Source organism: Trachymyrmex cornetzi, unplaced genomic scaffold, assembly GCF_001594075.2.
Source record: "Trachymyrmex cornetzi isolate Tcor2-1 unplaced genomic scaffold, Tcor1.1 scaffold579, whole genome shotgun sequence".
Classification (NCBI taxonomy): Eukaryota; Metazoa; Arthropoda; class Insecta; order Hymenoptera; family Formicidae; genus Trachymyrmex; species Trachymyrmex cornetzi.
Genome location: NW_017299892.1, coordinates 1,802,179 through 1,829,110, shown reverse-complemented (window position 1 = coordinate 1,829,110; position 26,932 = coordinate 1,802,179). Strand labels below are relative to the sequence as shown.

Here is a 26,932-nt window from a genome sequence, read left to right as displayed (position 1 = left end):
AACAATATGTTTCACTAAACACTAATAATATTTTGTTAGCGATGAGAACATTTACATTTATATCACTTAATTACTACAATTTTTCGTACAAATTTCAGCGGAATAATTGCAATGACTAAAATAATCGATAAATTATAAATAGAATGATTTATAAAATTTGACTTAATTTTGTCTTATCAATACATTCGACACTAATATTTTATCTTGCTCAACATACATTGAATTTATTACTCGTAATTTGTCACAACATTTCTAATTAGTTAAGAATATTTGAATGTTTTTTTTAAGTTTAAATTTATATCAATTTTATAAAATATAATATAGATTTGTTTGCATTCACAAAAATAATAATGTAGCTTGCATCGAGCATGATGATAATGTACATGACAAGCAGCAATTATATATAATTCGAATTTCTCCTAATTTAATCTCTTTTGCAGATGACGAAGGAATAGCTGAATCAGGGATGTGATGGTTCGATTGCTGGTTAGGAGCAACGATCAATAGCAACAAAAACGAATCTCATTTTCCAAAGGTACTTGAATCCCCAGAATTTTTCAAGTTTCCATGGAAAAGAAAAACATAAAAGCAAAGAAATGACAGTCTAAATCGAATAACGGCGAAAGCAAACAGCGCAAGAATAATTATTTAGAAATTAGTTAGGTCGCGTGCGAGGAGATAATCGGTGAAAAAGAATCTCCAGAAAGAATTTTATATTAAGCAATGGTTGAGCACAATGGTGTTTTTATTTCTGTATCAGTTACATATCGAAGTTAAGCGTGTTCAATCCGTGATACGAGTAGAATAATTTCACGACTAAAATAATTATATGAGAAAAATATAAAAAGGATGTGCCGTAAAGGACAATATCAGAGGGGGAGGCAAAAAGACGATGTCAAACTGAATATGCTGCCAAGTGTGGGATTACGAATCAAATGCGTGCGCGATGTTTTATACGCGTTGTGCTACGGTCGGAGAGATTATGTCTTTATTAATATATAACTCATGTATACATATCTTATATAAATAGCAGGAATCTGATAAGGCGCGCAATGTTGATAGACGTAGATCGTATATTATAACGAGTGCAAAGATGCATATTCCACTGGTTGTGTCACGATGAGACCTCGAACCACATCGCATCCGCAATGAGTCTATTGAACGTCTTTGTTAAGTCGCAATATGTAAGACAGTATTTTCGATCGATTGGATCGTGCAGACATTGCGAAATGGTATCTTGGTTCATCCCGATGCAAATGTTCTTCTGAGATTACCACCAATAATACTTTGTTCATATTTCGCGTTCTATTCAAACGGACGCATAGAAGATTATCCTACGTTGTCTTATTATCTTTTGCAGAATTAACGTAGTATGGTTAGATAAAATTTAAAAGCGATCCGTTGCAAAAGCGAGATGCAAAACACTCGACAATCATGCTGGTTGAGTTATCGTTCGAAATGGCAAACCGTCCGTCCAACAGCCATGTAAGAGACGCGTGCTAGACGATGGTTTGATAAATAATAATGTTAATATTAAAACGAATTATCTAGGGGAAAGAATTGGAAGGACGAGCGGGTGTGGGTGTGTAGAGCTCTTAATCGATCCTTCTTTTTGAGATGAGCGAAACGATATCAGTGGGAACAAGAAACTCGCATTTTCGTAGAAGCCATATCATTTTTTGAAGGAGTCAGAGTACGTATGTATATGTGCAGATGTGTGCGCGTGTATGTAAGTAATCAATCGATAATCGATTGAAGCTATGTGTTATCCCCTCTTATCATCGTGAATCGTGATCGCTGTTGAAAAGCAATAGAACTTCACAAATAGAGTGCATTCGTTTGTGCAGCGATTAGCACAGAACTGTTACTTTATCCTTGTTGTTTCACCGAGTATTAAATAAGGATTAAATGACACTTTCAGCGTTAACCGCTGCGTAAACGAATGCACCAATATGTATAAATAATCGTCACATCGCGATAATCTCCAGTTCCCGCTAGCTTCAAATAGATAGGCCTCAATTTCGCAATTCGTAGTTGATCCTCAACGGTAACCGCGTTCGCAGGATATATAAAAGAATCGAATAATCATTTTTAGTATTCAATGTCGCTTTTGCGACGATATACAAATATATGTACTTAATTTTGTATTCTCGTTAAAAGCGTGGTAAAACGTAATTGATTGCACAATGTAAGTGAGCTTACAATTAGTTTAATAATCAGGGTTGCTGAATTTTCTCTGTCAGATTCTTCAAAAAGATGAAATTTACAGGAAAAAAAAAGGAGAAAGAATTTCGTGTTCATCGATGCTGTATTTTTGGATAAGCATTTTTATACCGGTCACACTGTGAACCGTAAATCTATAAACGATTGCAAGGGCTGTTAAAAATTACATTTTACAGTAAGCGCTACTTAGAGTTTATATTAATCCGCTACTCGCTTATGAGTGTCAATGACATATAACCACACAGACTTCTTTTTTTATGGAAGTTTGTGCATATAATTAATAATAAAAAAAAATGTAATAGTCAATATATGTTAAGACAGCATACATATATTTTAAATGAAATTTTTTTCGAAAGTGTAACTTTTAATATTTTTAAATTAAAATTTTTTTAAATATTCAGCGGATTAATAAAAATTCTGTCTGATTCATCGAAATTATCTGTATGATAATCTTATATAACTGTACGTATGCAGTTGATAGTAATTGTGCTGTTGATATGCTACTACAGAGCGCTATTGATGTCAGTTTATTCGCGAAAGATGCGAAAAACATATTAGAGAAAGACATGAAGAGAGCGATATTAAATTCTAACAATTTCGCTAACTTCAATCCTTGTCGCTTATACTATTGCTTACATCTGAAAAATTTGGAGAGAAAGAGAGAGAGAGAGAAAGAGAGTGCACGTATTGAAGTACTACCGTTGAGACAATTCGACAGTCAATGATTCTACTTAATACTCAGACGAGAGTTTACCAGAAAGACAATTTTTTTTATTATATTTTTGTGCGATATGAATATTAATGACGTTTTATTCCGCGGGATATAAATTTATATATCAATATTTATGTTGCAGCTTCTCATTTTTATATATTTATTTTAAGATCTGATCTACTGACAGAAGATTGTATTTTACCTAACCATAACATAATGTTGACATTATTGAATATGTAAAGTATTTTGTGAACGATTTTGTATCTTGTACATTTCTTCTACGCTATGATACAGCGTGTTTGCAATTCTTAGTTAAATAGATCATTATTTATAATTAGATTTTTGTATTAAACTGAGCTCAAATATTTTCTATTTTGTTATCGTTATCAATTATACTCTTTTAAATTATAGACAATTTAAGGACTAATATAACTTTAAATTAGAAATTATAATTATCTATCTATAATTAATGAAAATTTCTTCGTCAAAATTATAGTCTAGTCGATTATTTGCAATAACGTCAAAAATTATCTTTCGTTTTATTAACTCTAAAATTTTTCATGATAATGTACTCAAACATTAATTGTGTAGTACTATAAGAAAGAAGTTATGTATTTCTTTTTAAAAATAACGACAGATTGTTAATTATAAATAAGAAATAACATTTAAAGGCGCAGACAAATCTGCACGTGAATAATTTACAAAGAATCCAGCAATTATGTGCAATCGCTGTTCTTTCATAGTTAAGTATCATAGGATTTATTAGATCTTAATCTAAAGAAGTTGAGGACGGGAATAACACACATTGAATTTTAATTCACCAGATTTATAAATAGTTTAGCGCTTGAACTGTTTTGCATTATTTTATTCTGTGATAAATCATGATCGTTGATCAAGGAAGAAGAACAAAAGAGCTGTCAGGCGCAAATGCGGTCTTCCCAAATGAATTAATAGCGAAGTCGTTTTCATCGCCCATGTTAGTACGTGCCAATCATTGCTGTTAAATCAATTATTAACATCGAAACTTGCAGGGCGAAATATTAATATACCGTGTGCTGAAGCGTACGTCTGCAGGGCGCGACATTGTATATAATTTTATATTAAGATCGAGTTTTTTTTACGTCGAATTTGTCTACGAATTGTCGTCCTCAGAAGCGATTCTCTGTGAAAAACGACGGCAATACTGTACGAAGAGAATTTATTTCGAACGTATCGATTGCAAGATACTTTTCGACCGAGATATTTAACAGCGTAATCATGTGGTTGTGTCATCGTGACGACTCAATGCAAAACGATACGGAATCTGAAGAGAGTACTCGAAGCGAATAAAAATGACAGGAAATCACCGCTTCCGAAGTTTCGTCGCGATTTTTCACGAGGAATCGACACGTTTACACAAGCGCATACTCCGCGTAGGTCTATAATCTCTTTTGTAAATACATTTTATACCGGCTGCGAGGATAGTTCGTTGTGCGAGGGCGGCTTCACGAATAAAGACTCTCATATCTATCCCTCGCAACGATACGGTTCGCAAACTCATACAGTTATTTCTGTCACGTAACATCGTAATACATATTAGTATGTATCTGAGAATTTGTACATGTGCGAAGCACGAAGGGGCACAGGTTGTCCCGTAATATCACATTATACAAGCATATGAAAAAGAGACACACTTGCATAATAAACGTGACTCTTCCCGTAATCTTTTTTTTCTCTCGCTTTATTTTGTATCCCTCCCCATCTCATTTATCAAATACATAATACTTCATAAGACGATAAAAATGTGAGAAAGTTATGTACACAAATTTTTTTACTAAATTATATATTCCTTTTCATTTTGAATAGTTGATTGTGTTCATTTAATACATAAATTCAATGTATCAAATAATTAAAAATAAATTTTATTACAATAAAGTCAAGATTAATACAAATGTCTCCCAAGAAACGACATCTAGTCGGATTCTTTAGACACTAATAATGCCTACATAATATTAGTAGTCTTCGAATTTAATGGCATTTCTGATGACAATTCTAATGAAGAATCAAGTTTGTTGTGTGGATGCTTGTGTTCATCAGGCTTAGTGGTAGTTCCGCTCACAGAACGACCTACAATTAATACAATATATTATTCAATTCTTATTTCAACATTTATGGAATTATAATTATATTTAAGATATAAGTTGAGTTATGTTTTATGAATTGCCTATTTATGATTGAGAGGGCTGTCGACGTTCGCCGTTTAGTGTAACATCGCGTGAAAAATAATCTGAATAATTTTGAGTAAGAGTAGCACGCTCGCTCGTACCTGGCCAATTATCGGTTTCGGGAACTTATACTGCGTAACGAAGCGTTCGGACGAGGAGGAAATTTCGATTTCTTTCCCGACCGGGCGAATTCCTAGCTTAAAAATATCGGAGATTGTAAAGAATAGGCTGCGATGAAGTTGCGCCACGCTCGTGAGTGCGGTTGCAAATTTGGCGAATTCACCAAATTTACAACCGCACTCACGAACTTCGTCGCGCGTTCGCAGCCTATTCTCTACAATCTCCGATAATTTTAAGCTAGGAATTCGTCCAGTCTTAGAAGAAACCAAAATTTCTTCTTCGTCCGACCGCTTCGGCACACAGTACAAGATTTCGAGACCAATAATTGGGCGTCAGACACGAGCGAGCGTGCCACTCTTTATTAGCAGACATTATTTTATTAATAGACAAATTACTTTATTAGTAAACATTATTTTATTAATAGTCAACTTACGTAAAATCTATTTTTCATAATTTCGGAAAAAGATAATAATATTATAAATGTTGCAGCTATGTTTCCGATAAAATAAGTAGGGCAAAGTTCACTTAAAACGAAAGTATTTAGACTGTAACTCTAAGAATTATTAATTGAAGTACGAGAGAGGTTTCAACGACAAGTCGCGTCTGCCTACTAATGAAAATTCGCTCGACCAGTTTCTTTAAATCTTTACTTTCCTCTCAGTTGGTTGAACATTCTAGAGAGAATTCCACGTCCGGTGTCCTCCGCAGGTTTATCGATAATTCCATTGTTCTCATTATGAGGATTCCTACGTAGTATACGACTCAGCGATACGGCTCGGGAATGAACAAAAAGCTTCCTGGGCGAACCGTCTTTGTCGACAAGTTTAAACATCCTCCCCAAAGAGTTTGTTTTTTCATTTCTCGATGTTTTTTCGTTATCTACGCTTGTTATATTCTAAAGAGAGAAAGAAGAGCTAAAGGTGTTAAATATAAGTCGTTAAAACTAAGATTGGTGATTTGCTTCGACATCTGAACTTCGAAGCTTCGAAGATTCGAAGTTTTGATATTAAAATTTTCGAATATATTTTAATTTTTTTTTGCACCAATATATTTTTCAGAGTTTCGAAGTTAACATCAAACTTCACAGCTTCGAAGACACCTTAAACTCCAAAAGTATTAAAGATTCAAACTCTTTTTCCAAATCATCGAAATTGTAAAAAATAACAACTTTAGTTAAAACTTTTTTCAAGTTATTCAAATTACAAATAAGAATAACATTATTTTAAAATCTAGTTTGTTATATATTAGATATATCCAATTATTTTTAATGTAAATATAGTCTCAATTAATTAGTGCTGTTTTGCGATCGCAATCTACAGCGATTAATGTATTGACATGCATTTCACTGGTTCTAATTAAACAATCAATTACACATTCGTTGTACTAATGAGATTATCGACAAATTTAGAGACAAATCAGATTATTAAGAACATTGTTTCAGTTTTTAGTATAAATATATACATTTTAATTATAACATAACAATAAATATATTAAATATTATAATTCAGAACCTATTAAGTTTCTGAAAGGTTAGATTATTTAGTAAAATTATTAGAGAAAAAAGTGATTATATTTTCAATCAAATTCATTTTTTCACAAGTTTATTTTCAAGAAGTTAATAAAAGACACGCAAAGATTTTGCAAAATAATCGGTTACAAAACGCATATTATAGACATACGAAACGTATCAAAACATGTTTAAGATCAGAATGCGGTCAGTATGTATTTCAATTCATTTTTACTATCCAGGCACTTTCAGGATTCAATCTTTCTTCATATATACATATCATAAGATATTATTGAAGCTCGAACATTATACGTCCCCAGATGCATCTTATATTTATCAAGTACTCATCTTTATCAAATTATCAAATTTATCAAATTATCATGATGCTCTAAGAATCCAAATCACTTACAGTATTCAAACCTAAAAAAGACCTTCCTGCAGCAGGCGTACGCGCTTTAAACATCTTCCCCATTCTATCCAACGTGGCGCTCTTCAACCTCCTGACATCTTGCCTAACGGCTTCCGTCCTCGATGTCGTTCGAGATAACTCCGGTAATTCCTTTGTTCTTGATGGGCTAATCCCTCGAGTACCAACAGAATCTGTTATCGTTTCGGAAATTATATTTTACTTCAAAATGAAATATCTTTTATATTAATTATAACAGCTGGCTATATTGATACACGGATTTCATAAAAGATCGATAACACATTGCATTTTAATATTTATAATATACTATATACTGTATTAATGTTTTTAGTAAATACAATATACACGAAATCAATGCAATGATACACACAGCCGTTCGCGTTTCGTGGTTTACCTTTCTAAATAAACCACTTCAGTATATCGTGATAGGCAAATCGATCGATACCTAGTCCGCCTACCACATAGCAATAAATACGACAGCAATAAATACGAATGAATCTCGCGATTAAAACGCGATTCGTGAACGCAAGTTTATATGTAACACCAATTCAATTTCTTGAGAGAAAATATCAAATGAAAGTAATCTCATTCATCACACCGCGATGAACTGTAAGTCAAAGAAGTTACACTCATATGTAATTTGACGAACACCTTTTTTAGATCGAGCCACAGATGTTACGACAAAATAAATCACGAAATAACTCCTTCAAAGTTTTATATCGAGTACGGAATTCATATCAAACGGAATCTCGTTTTTTAAGTCAACATTTTCTGCAATCTTATATCTCTCTATTCGTTTCGCAAAACTTCATCCTGTGCGCATACGATGTGTTTTTCATCACTGCAAAGAGTTACAAGACCAAAAGAAAATTATCTACATGAATTTCGCGTATGCTACTGCGTATGTTAATAATGTTACTTGCGTACTAATAATAATGTTAAATGTTATCTTTGTTTCAACGGTTACGACGGACATATCGATACGAAATGTCAAAGAGTTAAAGCAAATAGATGACATATCAATACGAAATGTCAAAGAGTTAAAGTAAATAGATGACTAGATAGATGCGAACGAATTGAATAATTTCTTTTCTTAATGGATTTCAAATGAAATAAAATTAAAAACACACATCGAGATCATTAAATTGCTACGTGAGGAAAAAAGATATGCACGTATTTTTAAATTCTTCATATAGTCAACTATAATTATGTTCATTCATATATATTTGTGTAGAAAAGGAAAAAAGAAAATAAAGAGAGCAAATAAATTACTTAACCTATTTTTCTGTCTTGTATAATCGGAGATACTAATTAAAATTTATTAATTAATTAACAGCATACAGCGAGTTTCTGTACACTTGTGTGTTATCAGAAAATTTAGTTCGTCGAATATGCAAGATGGGAATTGATTGATTGACTCACTCGGCGATATCCAGGATTTACCGTTCTCGTTGATTACTTCCTGCTTTGCTAACATTCTGTCATTTTCTTCGTGACGTGCGCCATTAACAACCTAATATAGATATGTCAATGCAATTCCGTTTCAACTTCTATTCTGATGTACTCGTATTTATACAACCGTTAAAACGATTTAATAAAGCGATTCGACTTAATGCACGATACATTCTAATAAATTCGTGCAGGGTACAACTAACCTGATACTGTGATTGATCCCTTTCGAAAATTTCCGCATCCGGTTCGTTCACTGGCATTGCGTATGCGAGAGTAATTTTTATCACGGACGTAATCCTCGATTCTCTTCTCTCACATGAATTTCTGAGCGATATAAAACACGGGCAGTATAGTATACAATCTAATATTAAACAATATTGCTACATATGCAAGTCACAAGCAATAATGGTGAAAAATGTATTGATCATATCGACTTGTTACAACGTAAAAGCGGTTTGCGCTTTGTGAGACCGTCTCATTTCCATCAGAAAGAGAAGAGCTTTCTTGATGGAGTCAAGGAGCTTACGCGGATATTTCGACCAAAGTATTCTGGCTTTTTGCGAAAGCCAGCTTGAGTAAAATTTTGAATTTCAATCAAATGAAAGCACTCGGCCTGTATGCAGACGTTATCATGTCTATTGGATGATAGATCCGGTTTACGAGTCACCGTCGAAACCTTCACGGAAACGGGATCCTCGGCAACGGGAGGGATGACCTAATCCTTTATCGAGCATCAGATGGATGTCTTCACATTCCGCGATGAAACGCCTCCATTACGTTGTCGACGTGAATTAAGAGACGGATATACTTTAAGACTTTCGCTGATAGTACTTAGAGTCTATTGCCGAATATCTGTATTCCTGCAGGGAATTAGTAATGGCGGAGCTGACGGAGACCATCAAATAATTGCTCGTTTGTTTCGTTACCAGATAAACACGTAACCAATTTGGTTCGTTTGCAAATCGACGTGACTTCAATTTGCGTCGCACGAGAAGAATCGATGGGTTAATAAACAAAAGGGTTGATAAAAAAAATTGCACTTTTTCCCAATATTTTAACGGTCAATTTTGTGATTAAAATTTATTCGCTTCTAAAAATTATAATTAAGCTGTCCAGAAAGTATCTTGAGAGTACTTTTATTTATGAAAAGATTCTCAAGGAAGATTAATCTGTCATTAATTAGTGATCACAAAGTATCTATCTTTTCAGTGAAATATTAGCCAATTATCGGCGAACGTGCGATCATGGTGGAATTAGAATCTGATATTGTTCACAGAGATTACGATTCTAAATGAACGAATTTTCAAACAATTTGAAGTATATATTTTATAGAAATCTTTTTTTATTAATCGACGTTTTTTTTTATTCAGTATAATGAGTGTATAAGTACAAAGTGTATAAATATATGCTTGTAAAATAAATTATCTCTTATCTTTTTAATTCAATAAAAAATAGTTTAGCTCTTTCATAACAATGTACATATACTAATATTATACAAATTTAATTATTGCTATAATAAATTAATGCAAATAAAAATAAATTAAATAGAACAAATTAAACTTTTATAATGTTTACGTATTCATGTTTATTATAATAGGATAACATGTATTTTGATATTACCATGGAGATTATTTGTGTACGTAACTTTTATAATTACATGTAAAAACATTAGTTTAAATCTACTTCATTTTAATATGAAATAATACACGTATATTAATATTATTTTATAGTATATTAAATCGACGTTGGTCAACGAAATTTTATTATTCAAGTTCATTTATATGTACGTTATTGCAAATAAGAGCTTATGTTAATTAACTAACATGATTTTGAAAATTCGTTTAGTTTTGCACTAGTTTGCATAAATTTTTTCTTAGCTAAAACTCGCAGAGAAAGGTCCCAAGAGAGTAAAATTTGTGTGCAGGAACGTGACGGAACTGCCAGATTCGTAAAATGTCATTTAGTTCTGCTCATTTCTTCAACACGTACAGTAAAAGACCTGAATAATCCATGATTCGTGATTGTCAAAGTCATCTTCGATCATGGAGATAACAGAAGAAAGATAATGTAACTAAGGAGGACAAAATACCTCATTAAAACAATTGTTCTTTCATCAATATTCAAAGAACAAAATGATCGATGTGCGATTCTGTAACAAACTGAAATTCCTTCTGACGAAACGCTCGCGCTTTTGGGAAAAATAAAAGAACGGTAAAATGGAAAATACAAGGGAACGACACGTACGCGTTTATATCGTGCGTCACAAAATACTCTGATTCTACTGTTGTACTCTCAATATACACTACAACAAAATGCTATTTTCAGTCGTTATCATGAAACCGGATAGTTTCTTCAATAAGAAAGTTATTAAAATATAATACAACAGCAGGTAATAAACAGCGTAAAAAATAAAAAAAAATCGTATCAAGAAAAACGATTAGGATTACAACTTAAAAGTTGAAACAGTTAACGTTGATTGATTTTTTATAATATCAGAAAATGGAGTTTTGTTAACAACTTCAAGTTGTAATCCTGCTGGAAAATAACTATGAAACTCATTCGACAGGTTATACACGTGTAGTTTATCGCATTCGATACTGTAACGAGAGAACTATCAAAATTCTCTTACTCTTTGAATATTCCGATAGGAGCAGTTGCTGGACGAGATCGGACCAATCAAACTTTCTCGTGCACTGAATGAGAATTTCGCAAGTTACAGAAACTGCAGTGTCGTCATATAAGTAATAAATCATGTCATCACATATCAGCTTCGATTCATATACTTATCGCGTTGAAAATTGAAAATAAAAACATCTAGCCAAAACGTATTTTGCAGCTCTCATTTATCATCGTTTCTTACATTCGTTATCTCCGCTTAGAAACAGAGTCATACTATAAGAATAAAAATACCAATTTGGTAGAATAAAATTTATTTTAAGCTTAGTCTACATCTATATAAATGTAGATCATATCTAACTACTTCATATATCTTTCTTTACATAATCTAAAGAAAAGTTTTCACCTTGATTACGTGATTATCAAAGCTTAACATTAATACATAAATATAAATCACTTATAAATAAATATTTTAATTTATGTATTTTATAATATGTCGGGATATTTTTAGAAAAATTTATCAGGAATTTTGTGTTACGGATGCAGGAAGAGTATAGTTGTTACTCTGATACAAGTCATAACGTAACTTGCATATACATACTCGCGAAAGACATGTTCTTGATGCATATCGTTAACGACATTGTCTGTTTGCCGCCTCGACAATGGGAAGAGAGGAAATGGAAAATTGTATCATGATATGCTGATGTTGAAACCGACCTCGCGCTTTGATTTAATTGGCCACGACCTTTTCGTTGCGACATCGCGTTTCTGACAAGTGATCGATTCAAAAAGGTTACGTAGCTGTGTAAACCTGTATTTTCTATTTCCAATCACGATCGATGGTCCTTTATTCGCAGTCACGTACCTACTCACGTGGCGCGATTACGTCGAAAGTGGCGACTTTGCGATGGAAGCGGATACGGATAAGAAGGGTGATGGTTCTGACTCCGGCGGATTTTCGATCCAACTGATTCGGAATGTCTCTCTTCGCGATCCGCACGATCGCTTCGGAATTTCATTCTGAGGTAACAGAAAACATTAGAAATTAGCGACGGAAAGTTTGCGGACTCGCGTCAGCGTTTTCTCAGACGGACCCAGGGTTGGAGATAATTAACTCTCACGTGATGGTAAATTTTGAGTTATTGAGCACGATAGCACGCGCGTAGACAGTTAATTTTCAGCCTAAATTACATTCCTGACGGTCTTTCTGATCTGGCACGTGTGGTCTATAAATATAAATTATTTTTTCAATATTCCATTGTGCATTAAATTCGATTTATTGATGTAGACATACTTTCGAGCCAACTCAAAGAATAAATTACTGAGCGAGTTTAAACAGACTATGAGCGATGGTCTTGTTCAAGCGTGAGAAATGCGAATGCAAGAAATAAAATAGTACAATAAAATATAGCTTACTTGAATTTAACAATAAAGAAAAAGCTTCCAAAAAAGGGATCTGCTATTCCCGCTATTTAAAAAAAAATTTTTTAATTAGGTTTTATTTTCTTTTAAACTATGCGAGCTTCATATTTTTGTGCGTATAAAAATCAAATATAAAGTATAACAAAAGACAAAAAATATATATGATGTGAGAGATCAATACACAAACTAATGACATTTATAAATATTAATAAAAAAAGAATGTATTACTTATTATTACGTAACATTTATCATTCTATATAATTATAAAATAGAAGAGAATATAAATATTCATAAAATATCTGGTTGTAATTTCTAGATAAGTTATACCTATGTTTATTTTTTTAATTTGTGTGTGTGAGAGAGAGAGAGAGAGAGAGAGAGAAAGAGATATATATACTTTATGATATACAACTATGCTTATGTCTTTCTGAATAAATAGATACCTACACCTACATAAATACGCGCGTTGTTATTTAAAGGTTATTTAAATGTTATGTATTTTAAATATTTAAATAATATATTAAATCGTTATTTATTTTAATATAAGATTCTAAAAGATGTTGACAATATAATATATTTTCCTCTCTGCTCATTCAACAAGTAAATAAAAAAAAAAACAAACAAATTTCAATAAGGTTTATTTATTTACATCTCAATGTAATTTCATACAATCGTATTTCATCGTTTTATGTATCATAGAATTCGTTTAGAGGCAATGAAGCCTCAAAAAATTGTATGGAACTGGCACCTGAATTCGTGCAACGAATGGAATAAATGGGACAGAAAGTTTTTCAGATGATAACACATATCTGGTACAAGGAAGTATACCAGTGGTATTTGAATGCTCCGGCAGAATTTGCATGTATTTCGTGGACTGTCGACAATTCCATCGAAAATGAGGTGACATGGCGGAATATTTAATATAGACATTCTTTGATGAAAGGGATTTCGCGCGATTTTCGTGATCGCGCATTTATGCGGAATTTAAAGCAGCCGCTGTGTCGCCTGATAATTTATTCCACATGCATAATTTGAAGTTACAGGGCGAACTGACCGACCATTTTTGAGATACTGTGATTGAAGGAAATAACTTGAAATGTAATTAACTGTAGAAAATTGAGAGTTGTGATGAAAGATGATCTGCATTACAAATCTCCGATAAGACAAAATGAAATTTAATTGCGATCAATCATATTGCATACGACACTAATGATTTAAGTGATATAACGTTCTAACGTATATTTTGCCGTACATATCTGAATGTGTAATTAGAACGGAACGAGATGTGTCACAAACTTGAACGTGGAACTTGTAGTTACGAACTTTCAGGTATATGTTACATGGTGTTCACAGTGGCAAGCCACAAAGCGCAAGACGTACGTGTACAAACCGAATCAGTAATCTAAGACGAAACTTGTAGCGAAACGCTTATCATTACGATATCAGTTACAAATTTGCATATCGAGTATTCGACAAGAATTATTTGATTTTGTGCATACCACAGATTTTGGACTACGGAATATGGATGCAGTCAATTTTGATTTATGTAATAATGTGATTTTAAATTACCTTATTGTTTACAATCAAATAAAAAGGAACTAGCATAACAGTTATTTTTCTACCGTGACATTTAATTTCTTTACAAAATTATCTCTGTGCAAATATACTCTGTGCAAATTTGTATGTATTTATAATTTATAATTTGCGCAGCAACGTAATTTTTCACTCGACGTTGCATTATTGAAATGTAAATTTAAACCGCAGAATCCGGTACATCCATAGTTTCTCTCATCTCTCTCGTTATTTTCATTCCTCTTCCGTATCAAGATGATTAATCATCGTATAAGAAAGTGCACGATGCTTGGGAGCACGTATAGATAATTTATTTGAACGATCTGTATACAGTTTATTTGAAAGATGTAACCCCTGTCTTACAAATAGAAAATACACGGATTGATATCACTGAAATGTTATTTTAAAGCGCTATTAACTATCAACAAACAATAAAGAATGAATGGTAATTTATTCTTATTCTTCATTTTGCTTGACATGCCATCGAATATTGGAACATTAATAGTGCGAGACATATATACTATTAAATTCGCAATATCAAATTATACCTAATTTTTATTATTTTTTATATTCTATAGGTCTTCATTGCTTATATTTAATATGTCGTTAATTTATTAAAACAATTAATTCAACTGAAGAAAATATATTAAATTGAACTCAAATTTAGTGTTTATATAGTATTACTTAATAAATGTATATATTAATATGGATATTATTTATTTTGAAAGCATAAAAATGAATTGATTTACATTTTGATATACGTGGGAGTTAAAAAAATATAAAATGTTATTTAATTTAAAGGATTGGATTACTATTGCTTTTTGGTATCTAACAGTGTACGCGCCACATTATAGTTATTACGCGATCCATGGGAGATCACGCGTGCGATTCCACGTGGAACAAATAAAACGGATAGAAGAAAATTGCAAGATTCCATGTCGCACCTGCCCGTGTCGTCTAACACATATATCGCGTAATTACTCATCGATCTACCTTGCGAGGGTGAAGTTGCAGCGACAGTTTCGCGGTCGCGTTGCTAGGGAAAAAGTCGCTATCACATCATGTTTTCTTCCTTTCGCTTTATTTATCAGCCAATGTCAATTGCAAATGCGATTTTTTCTAAGAAAATGTAAATTATTCTGAAAAGTAGAATAAAAAGACTTAGGAGCGTATAGTATATAGGGATACTAAAATAGTGTTCAAATACATTAATATAAGTCCAAAAACAAATTCTAATAAAGATAAAGCATGATAAAAAATCAGACATTAAGTTTAAGTAAAATTTTCATATACGTGATTCTATTTTGTGAAAATTATAGATCCAAAAATATAAAAGAATATATCTCTCGTAATAAATTCAAATAAAAGTCTGATTTGAAACAACTAGTTTATTTTCGCACTATATATAGAGTTGACATATATCAACTACATTTGCAACTAGGCGGTAGCTGAATGTCCTCTGTATATTTTTGGAAATATATGTTTCTAAATGTTTTAACCTTTCTGTTAAATTGCTGTGTTGGTTTTAAAAAAAGTTAGAAAAATTGCCTTTTAAAGTTAGAAATAAATGCGTGTCCTGGGAGTCAGATATAAAGTAGTAGCTATATATTGCTATTTTGAATTCTTCAAATATTTACTGCGATTACTTCTTAAATTAATAGTAAGTTTGTTCGGTGTCTACAGAATATATGTATATAGGTATTTGTATAAGCCCATGGCACATTATGATATAAGCGTACTAAATTGTAAAGTTTAGGTTAAACAAGATTCACCCAAAGACATGTTTGCAAGGTGGAATGCGCATGAATAAGAGTGAAAATGACTGGATGACACAATGCTAAAGAATGCTAGCAAGATTTTGAGGAAGCAAGTAAGTATACTCAAGCAATGCTATATCGAATTGCAGCGCGGTAGATGGGCGCACGAGACGTTATCCTACAAGCACTGTGGAGCGTTCTATGTTACACACAGCAACAAAAATGTCTTCGCTGATGGTGTCTGACACCTTCCAGACGTAGCCGTCCGAATATATAGAGCAGAATGTTATGTACATGGGAGAGGATTATGCTGGAGGGATGTAATGCTACTTTTCTACAACAATAAATCTCGCTCGTATATAAAATGTTTGCCGCTATCTTATTTACAACCCTCGTAGGTATCTTATATATTTTAGTGCGGCGCGCGACTAACCGAGTAAATTTGCATAAATTTTGAGTTGTTTAAACCGGTAAAATTTTTGTCGTGCGCAGGATACGAGGGAAATTGTACAGACTTATTTGTTCGTGGAAAATATGCAATTGCCTCGAGCGATACATTTTGCGTACTACATCTTCATATGCAGTCGAAGAAACCATTTCGTTTGAGCATCGTCGCACGTGTTGACGAGGTCGATCGCACGAAGGAGTATTTACCCTGCGATATTGCGTAAGGATTGATGCGTGCACAAGGGTGGCGCGAGGAACATAAAGACATACGGCTCGTTCATGATTGGCCATGGAGTTGGCGAGGTGTGCGGTATCCCGGACTAGTCCGGAGCCAGCCTGGTTTCAGTCAGCGGCGCAGATCCGTCGCGTACGCGTCGCTGATGCCGGTACCAGACGTCGACTGTTACTACTTGCTGCCGGTCGCGAGAAACGCTAGCATTCAATGCGTAAAATTATATCTTTGTGATACCGATTAATATAAACACATCGTCTCTCATATAAGCGAACACGTTAAATATTAATTTTAACATCAACAAATTCTCAAAAGTAATTCAATTATTATGCACTGGAATACAGTTTTTAGTGTTCTGTGGACAGATTTTAAGCTAGATATACATAAATTGTTAGTGATAAAGATATAAATGCTACTTTTTGTGAATTTTTTATTTATTACCGTGTTATTAAAAATAAATCATTCGTTACTAAAGATTAACTCTCAATCGGATAATAATTTATAGGATTAATAATTATATAAAGTTATATACTGTAAAAAATATGTTAAGTGTAAAATATCCGGATCATTATCAAAATTAAATATACAAATAAAAAGTGGTTAGGGAAGTAATTATACTCCCTTTCCAGTGAAAATATTAAACTTTGATGGTGTTCTTCATCAAAGTATATCTAACACTGTAAACTTAATAATTAAACGAGAACTTTATTCTAATATATTGTTCACAAACATGAAGATTACTAATAAGCTCTCTAATACAAGTGATATAAAATTAATATAATAAAAAACAGTTATAAGATGATTCTCATGATGATTTCATACCATTTAAAGAATTCCGACATAATTTGCAGAAATAATCAGCATTAATAATTGAACCAAAAAGGTAATAATATAATGTAAATTAGATTATTTACTTTTTATGTTCAAATTTTTTTACGTATTCAACTTATATTAGATAACTAGATTACAATATGTAAGTTCAAGTATCATTTCAACTAATGTTATGTAAAATTTGGAGAAGTTACGAAGAATGAATGAAGAATGTATTAATGGAAATTGGTGTGTATATACATTATATAGATATATATATATATATATATATGCATATATTGTGCATTTATATGCATAATGCGAAAAATTCTGCTTCGTCATTCACAAACGTATTCGGGCCGCAATGGAATATAAAGTACAAGTTACACAATATTTATTGATTATTGAAATTGCAGTTCTGCAATAATTTCTCTCTTTTTCTGTCTTTTCGAACTATTACATAAAATTCAATACGATTTCGAAAAAGAACAAACGAACAAAGATGAAAAGTTAATCGAAGGGGAAAAGAAACGTTACATCACTACTTCGAAAGTTAATCGAGTGAAACCTGAAGCAACTTTTAACGACCAACTTTTAACGTTTCGCAGTCAATCTCTTTCAGTTTTCGTACGGTTGATGCGCGGATAACGATACTTGCGATCGTAATGCTATTTAATTGCTACGCAAAGTGAGAAATGACAAAATTTTTCCATTCAAAAACCGCAAATTGACTATTCTGTAAAATGAGTTTCTTTCGGCGAACTTATTATTCCTTTTTTGGCACACAAGTAGTTTATCACACAGATGCCGCGCGCAGTTAAAAATCAGTTTTTATTCATGTTTGTTCTGTTAGCACGTAACTCTCTCCTAAAAAATTTCTATGATTAAAATAATATTACGTTCTACATTTCTGGAAAATTAACTTGGATTCTTCAATGGCATAAAATATTAAAGCTGAGATAAAATTATCAGAGCGCGTTTATTTCCGCTATGTGATCAGTACCAAAATGTGCAAACTGAAATATTAACAAGAGGGACTATCTGTTGTACACATTTGTATAGCAAAATGAGCACGATTTCATGCGATACAAACATTTTAGTGAATACGTCAATATTCACAGCATTTAAAATATCGGTGAGTGTAAAATTTATAACAACTTAATTGTATTTAATATTTTAAGTGAGATTTTTAAATATAAAATTAATATGTGTTAAATTAATATGTTGAAATGTCAAATTGTCAAAATAATACTTATTATTACATAATTATGAAATTATTACTTATATTTTAAATTAATTTTTAAATAAACGTTTAAATTAAAAATACATATCTTGCTGAGAAAAATATTAGAAACTAATATTTTATCACGTGCAAGCTTTTCTTATATTACCTGTGCTTCTATTATATTTTTACCTTATACTTCTATTATTCGACATATGGGACCGCGACAGTTTCAACGATCTATTGCGTACATCTTATCTATTCAATCATCATTAGCTACTAGTATATGTTGCATATTTCGAAGCTAATTGTGTGGGAATTTTCACGATTATTATTTTCAAATATCCATGTAACATTATAGAATCTATATAATAGTCTTGGCGCATGATCTTAATGTTACATATTATACATTAATAATCATTATTACTATGCATAGAAAGCGTGATTGACATTATAGGGCCTAACTACATTACATGACTATAAAAGCAAATTTGTGGTGAACTATACTACAAAGTGCACGAGCGTAAAAATGATCACGGAAACACTTAGCACAAATTGTGGCGTACAATATGAATCGTATTAAGCACGCCATATGTGACAAATTGTGTACTGTGCATATGTACGCTCTCATATAAATCTGTGTGCGACAGCTTTTATCACGTAATGATACTCTAAAGAAAATAAGTTAAACTTAAATATCACAAATAATTAATGTATCGAATGATATCATTTTCTCATACGAATTTCGTTTGGATTAAAAATTAATCATAGGATCTATCATGGAACATGTCAAAATGAATTCCAATCGGAATTATTCCGTTTTCCCTAGAAAACACAATAGAAATCTAGGGAATAATTCAATAATTCCGATTGGAATCCATTCTGACTTGTTCCATGATAGGTGCCCTGAATGCTTCAGAGAGACAGGGAGATCAGATTGGAAAATCTGGTATCAAGAACCGATTGATGCCACGGGATCACTGAAAATACCATTCGTAAAGGTTTATACACACACACACATATATATATATATATATATATATATATATCAAGTCTATGATCCGTCCGAGACTTTTAACATTTAATATAATTCATGTTCAGGTTGGTCATTAAACTATCTGTAGCAGGAGATGATAAAAAAATATTATTCATACACGGAGAATTTTTTTAATTTACTTTGAAAATATGTTGTAAAATATAATTGTGATACAATATAATATTTTAAAGATTTTTACCATGCACTTCAGTAAAATTAATCAATTATTTGTTATTTTATTGAGAGAGATTTACATAAAATTCTTCGAAATACAATGTTGTCCCACTATCATATTTTCAAGGTAAACTCTAAGAAAAAATTCTCTCCGTTTAGCATTGTTATCAAGTAAAAAGTTAATTACTAAGTTCTAATCTGTATTGGCGGCAGTTTAGGTAAATTAAAACAAAAATGTCAATGTAATCATGGTAATAATCGGTAATAATTATGCTGATATAATAAAAGACTTTAAAAGAAAGAATTTGTATTTGTCCATACATTTTAATAATTAGTCAATACTCCTGCTATGGTTTTCAATTTCTTCGATGTTGTAGTCAATTAAGTGCTGTTTGCTAAATTAACGTGGGAATATATAAAGATAACAATATTTGCCGCTGGGACACGTTCAATGCTGATCAACAGAATGAGGAAATATAATTGTTTGTACGGAAGAAATTGTCTAATTGCCTTGCGGCTGACGTATGCGATCAATACAGGTAATAATAACTACAATTCTCTGCATTTGACCACTAATTTTGATACAACCTGTTTCAACAAAAATACTTGAAATACAAAAAACTAAATAATCTTAGGTTGCCAAGAGTAATAAAGAGTTGTGTTGTCAAATATTATAATAAAAGGAGTGCAAGACAAATTTATAAAGCGTTGGGTAAATTTATTATTTTTTATTTTAATTTATTTTGATCTTTTGTTTTTTTTACAAAGATTAACGAAATATTACATCGTATAAAATATGTCCCATTTATTTTAAATGTCGAATATATATCTTGTTTAACGAACCGTCCAACTATTCACAGCTTTAGTTCAATTCAGGCATCGTACAAATGATGGAAAGTTAATTGAGCAACACTAAACTGTAATAACGATCTAACGTAATAAAATAATCCAGGTGTATACGGCGTTTATAGATGATCATACTGGGTCGGGTTTAATACTGAAATCGTATATAGGATAACAGAAATTCGCGAATACAATTGGCATACACCACTGCATTTCAAACATCACCGCAGTTTTAAAATTTATTCGATTGAACGATGTGCAATATAATAAATCGTAACGACTATACAGGATACATAACAATAATAAGGGTAGTAATTTTCAATAGACATGACATTATAATACATAATTATATTTTCTTTATAATTATATTATAAATTGGACTTACATTTAAAAAAATACATAAATATAATTTAGATACATGCGACGGATATAAAATTGTGTTTTCACTGTACCTCTTACAAGATATTTATCTTAGCATTAAAAAGATTTAGCAAAAGAATTTCGCGTAGAAATACTTGAGTCATCAATTGGAATAAAAGAAAAAGTTCATGTAAAAATATATAATACATTCACCTGCAAAAAACAGGTCACTGTAACTCGTTTTTTACGGGTAAATATATAAATATAACTTGAAACAGAGCAACATTGTAAATATGTGTATCCCAGCTTTTGCTTCAGGCCAACATGTAGGAATCAATTCGCTAGAGATCGAACAAAAACTGTAATAAAATATTTTTTTGCAACTTTCCTCTCTCGTTGGTGCATCAGCACTTACTCCATAGTTCCATCATGATTTTATGATGATCGCGTGGAACGTAACATACGTAACATCTCTCTCACAACTCAACCTGACCCGACCTATTCACCTATAATCCACCTAAAGGGCGGTCGAGTGAAGCACGCATACAAATGACAGGAAGTATCTTCGAATATTTATTACAGCACTACGTTAATAATCTGACATACTACATTGTTAACGTTTTCCGTATCTACCTGTTCTCATCCGGTGATCTGGGATGAGATGAGATGTGCCCTAGCGATATGTTTTCTTACACATGTGCATTACCGTGCGATGAATTACCCATCGCTTCAGACATCTATCATTCTCGAATAAGATCATTAAAATTTCCCGTATACCCGTATCACATTGAGTATTTGAAAATTTTAAAAGAGCAATACCTGCAGGGGTAATGAGTGGAAACGTTATGAACGCTTTCATTTGCTAAGAACGTTTAACTTTCTATAAAAAGCGACTTTCTATAACATCGCATATTCTATGATAATATTAACGTCAATTTTTTCTTAGAAAAAAATTAGTGGGAGACTGTAATTTCTCTCCTCGGGTTTTCCTCCGGCGCGTCCGTTGAAAGGACATGTACTCCGTGAGATATACTCTGGTGCGTTAAATTATGAATTCAATTGGAAACGCTCGCATTCAGGACACTCGCCATTCACCGTTTAATGCGACGATGCATCTCAAACATATGAGTGTATGTACATTTATAAGAAGTTTAATAAGTATACCGTGTATATATATTATCCAGTATATTCTATTCCAGTATATGCAGTTCAGAAATTAATTTTCGTGTCACTGTTTCTGGAGGTGTTGAAGTATATAAATGGGAACAGGAATCTCGCATACTGCCAGCTGTTCGCGAGCGGCAGCAATTATGGAAACTGTCTCAGGCACTGGGCGCGTTAACATTTTAACGCGTTAGCTCGCGAAATAGCCTTCCGGCTCTCTTCAGATTTTCGGTTGACCTCGGAAGTCAAACATGAAAATTTATTAATCCTAGCAAATATCCTTCTGGTCTTCGTACATCATTATACTCGAATTATGATTCGTCTCTGCATGTTGCCACGGATAATCTGATATTATAATTAATTATATAAAATTTTACTTGTGTAGAAAATTTATAAAAAATTTGTCGCGCATATTATTGTAAAAATTTCGGAATTATAACACTTGTTTAATTTACAACCGAGTAATTCATAAATAAATAAAACGCGTGTATTAATTAATGGTACACTAGAGGTTTTACCCTAGTCTCATTTTTCTGCTCAATATTTTATTCCCTTGATATTTACTGATATACAGAACAAATTAAAAGCATCAATTTCATTAAATTGTTAATAATTTAAAAAATGTATGTTTATTATCGAATGATCATTTATATTATACTCTTTCGTTTTCATTAAAATTCTATAGCACGAGTATAATTATTACAAACATATAAAACGAAACTCATAAATCATTAGAAAGACCATGCCGTTATGATAGGCATTTTAAATGAGTTGCTAAAAATATAATCCTTGAACAAATTCCATCCGCGATTTTATCATCATGCAACTATATATATAGATATATGTTACTGCGTCTCGCGAATCTATCATGCAAATATTATTTCATATACATATGTATAATAATGGCGTCGAAATTTCCGAAAAATTAGGTCAAGCATCTCAAGCATGCTTTTGCTTTGTGCATTTTGACAGTAAATATCTTTTTTTGTTATTTTTTGTCACGATTTGGAAATTTGCCGAAAGTTCGTAAAATCGTATTGTTCGTGATTTTTGTATCGATTTCGCGTAATATGATTGATACTCGACAGGGATGATAACCACGAATGATAAATCAGACATCCGCGGCACGTCGCACGGCTGCATATTGCAATTCGTAAGTGAAACTGTAGTAGACCTAGAGCGAAAATCGGATCGGGCTCTTCATGAATGGAATTTTAATCAGCTATCATTGCTGAAATGCAAGCAGCTTATTTTTTAATTTATAGAGTGACGTTGCGTATAATCTAATAAATACGTACTGCTTTCATATCATGCTTCGGTATTCCTTTGAAGAACGTATTACAAAAACACAAGGGATCGTACGTTTAGGTCATCTGATAATCCTGCACGTGATTATCAAAGATATATATATTATGTATCTAAAATGATATTCTTGTCTATAATAACAGAACAATAAATTCTTTTTTTTTTACAGAGAACGTATATTACGCACATTGAATATTTTGTAAAAAATCTAAATGAATAATATAAAATATTGTAGTAAGTCCAGTTAATAACGCACACTAATTAAAATTTTTAATAAATCTCGTGTTGAATGTACAGGTTACCTTTATTTAAATTATGATCAATACTGACGTATTTAGAAAATTGAGTTTGGCATACAATATTATTTATTGCTAGAAAAACAAATATAATTATAGACGGCTAATTAATATGCCAGCACTCACGTTTTGTAATAATGATATTTTTCAAAATTTGTTCCATGTTTTTATTTCAAGTACTTTATTCAAATCTTTGTATCCGCATAATTTTGTCGGAGCTCATTTCATTCCCAGAGACGAAAAAAATTCACATAAATTGTGCTGATAGTATCGCATAACTTTGTAACGCGACAAAGAAACGTACGATATTCAGTTTCGCTACAGAGATAAAATATACAAAGTGTATCAAGATATCAAGAACGATAGAGGTGTACAAATAAATCAGATTCCCTTATCGCTGACATTCAAAGTCAAAGAAGAGTGCATAGTATTCAACGTAGGTTTAAAAGATGAACAAGTAAGATGCCTAAGAAACTTTTTTATTTTTAATGGATTTTCCAGTAATAAAAGAGTCTGATAATTATGTTGAATTAAAATTTTATTAAGACCACAAAACGTGGCCTTTCACACAAAACGTTTTTCTGTTTACAAAATTGAATATCTATCGTAATTTGTAATGCTTCTTCAACTCGTTTATTTCTTGCGTGTAAACATTTTACATAATGAATAAGAAATTCGTCTTTGATGCGTCGTATTTCGATATCGTATATATTTTTTATCTTTCAAACTGATAATAAAGTAATAGTGTTACTAATAATGATATTATAATTATTGTAGTTTATAAAAATAAAAATTATCAATTTTTATTAAAAAGATGATTATTTATTTATTTTATGTGTTACATAAACGGCTTATTTATTTTTTCATTAATTCTAGCTGTAATAATTGAACAAAATGATTTCGATCAGAAAGAAAATTTTAAATAAGATATAAACATATTATGCATTTAGTTATTATTATTTTTATTTTTATTTTCCTAATATCTCAAAATATACATATATTAAGAAACTCTTTTAAATATATAAAAATTATTTAATTAATGAAATGTTTTCCAAACTACAAGTCACAAATTCATAGTTAGGATTGTAAAGTATATGTGTCACGTTAGTAATGATTTTTTTTCCTTGATGAATGTGTGCTTCATCGACTGGCACTACCAGTAATATGGTGGAAAATAGGAAGTGAGAAAAAAAGTTACCTACGATAAGCACCATATTTCTTATGTATTACGAAAAGAGAGGTTGGAATAGTAGACGCGAGAAAACAACGGCATAAAGAGCTGAAAGATCAGATAACGTAAAACTTTTTTATTGAAAAAAATGCAGTTCAAGTTGCTAAACAGAAAAAAAAACCATAAAAAATGCAGTGCGAAGAAAAAATGAATAAATAAAAACTCGTAATTGCATTAAATATAGGAGATGTAGTTGTTATGTTTATATTGTTTGTAACACATTTCGCATTTTATACGCAAAGTTAAAAATGGTTGAACTTAACTGTGATAATTTTTCAACAACACTAAAGAAATGCAAATGATAATTTAAAGGAATTAATACAAATTAAATAAATTTTGTATATGGTTGTGCGTGTATATACATTTTACTGACGAGTATATCACATAAATTTATTATAAGAATTTATTAATAAGAATTATTAAGACTAATACAAACGGAGAAGTGCAGAATGCAATAATATTTATCTATCTTTCTATAACATGAAACATATACAATTACGTGATCTATTTGAAAAAATAATGTTGAAAAGAGAAAGAAAGAGAGAGAGTTATCAATATATTAAGTAATTAATTAGATACATGTCGATAATAGATGACTGAAAGGAAATAATGAATGATTTCTTAGTACTTATGCTTTGGAATATCGATTTTTTTTTTAATTGTATGAACACACATTTTGTACTTTATGGAAATTCTGTTAGGTGTGGCATTACTAGTCGGAATTGGGCGGAAGTAAAGGCACACACCCATTTGTGAAATGGTGAACAATAGATAGTTGACTTAAAATACTGAACATAAAGTGAAATGTATATTGTTTTTCGCGGAAATAAAGAATATAATGGAAATTCAGAGACGTCCCAACCTATATCGTTCAATTGTGCTGTGCGTTATTTAAAAATTTACGTCGAAAGTAATCAATTACAAGAACGCGTTTCTAAGAGATTGCTAGACAAAATGGTAGTCGTATTAAATGTTACCCATTAAAGAGTATCCGGACTTTGATTTAATTAATTCTATACCAGTTCTGTACTAATTTTGTTAAAACTAAATGTATTATATATAAAGCAAATGATGACATTTCGTGTGCCACCTAGCATTTCATAAATTGATGTGTGCGCCTTCATTTGCGTCCAATTCCGACTCGCAATGCCACACCTAACAGAATTTCCACGAAGTAGGTATAGAGAGAATTTGCTTACGCAGTTAAAAAACCAATACTCTACAAGTATAAATGTAATGAGATAATTAAAATACACACACACACACACACACAAACGCGCGCACACACACGCACACACACACACACACACACACATATATATATCTAATCATATTTTTCACAAAATTATTACCTGACGCTTAATAATTTATATGTTTTGTTCTGTTTACAGACGTTCATCAAGAGATGATCGCAAGTTCAGAAGACCAAATAAAACTGCAATTATTGCAAATGCGAACAATGAGAATCATTATTATATTTTTTATTTATATTAAACTGCAAGATTTTAATATATATTGCTCAAAAGAATGCTACAATAATTATCGATGAAAAATGTATTAAAAAAATCTTTCATAAAACTGTGAGAACAGTACTGCGAAATAGTCGCAAAACGTGAAACTCTGCTTCAAATGTGCAAAAAATATTGATTTTATCGTAGCATTGTTCTGGTACTGTGGTTCTAAATATTAGAGAACTAGCAAGCAGTGAGCAAAACAGTCACGAATATAGTGTGTGATAACAGTTTGATAAAGTGACATCGCTCAGAGCAATGTAACATTCGCTCTATCGAAATATATTTC

At 31.7% G+C, this 26,932-nt stretch overlaps 2 protein-coding genes across 8 annotated transcripts in view; one reads left to right on the top strand and one right to left on the bottom strand.

Moving 5' to 3' along the window:
- Positions 1-2,488, top strand: part of Ptp10D (Protein tyrosine phosphatase 10D) — a 30,519-nt gene extending 28,031 nt beyond the window's left edge. For all 5 annotated transcript variants that reach the window (XM_018515562.1, XM_018515563.1, XM_018515561.1 and 2 more), the window contains one exon: positions 441-2,488. Coding sequence is in view for 1 of the 5 variants with exons in the window: in XM_018515561.1 (XP_018371063.1) it covers positions 441-472 (32 nt within the window). In the remaining 4 variants the exon portion in view is untranslated. The remainder of the gene's footprint in view (positions 1-440) is intronic.
- A 2,332-nt stretch (positions 2,489-4,820) lies between these two features.
- Positions 4,821-9,600, bottom strand: LOC108766337 (uncharacterized). 3 transcript variants are annotated; one of them, XM_018515564.1, is made up of 6 exons: positions 9,306-9,600; positions 8,849-8,969; positions 8,616-8,706; positions 7,176-7,366; positions 5,914-6,154; positions 4,821-5,041 (listed from the first exon to the last, which is right to left on the bottom strand). In XM_018515564.1, exons 1-6 carry the CDS (start codon positions 9,377-9,379, stop codon positions 4,917-4,919), a joined length of 843 nt encoding a protein of 280 aa, XP_018371066.1. In that variant the 5' UTR covers positions 9,380-9,600; the 3' UTR covers positions 4,821-4,916. The 3 variants fall into 3 exon arrangements, with proteins under 3 accessions (XP_018371066.1, XP_018371067.1, XP_018371068.1); XM_018515565.1 differs by having other exon boundaries at positions 7,176-7,384; positions 9,322-9,403; XM_018515566.1 differs by lacking the exon at positions 9,306-9,600 and adding an exon at positions 9,172-9,253 and having other exon boundaries at positions 7,176-7,384.
- Positions 9,601-26,932: the final 17,332 nt, after the last annotated feature.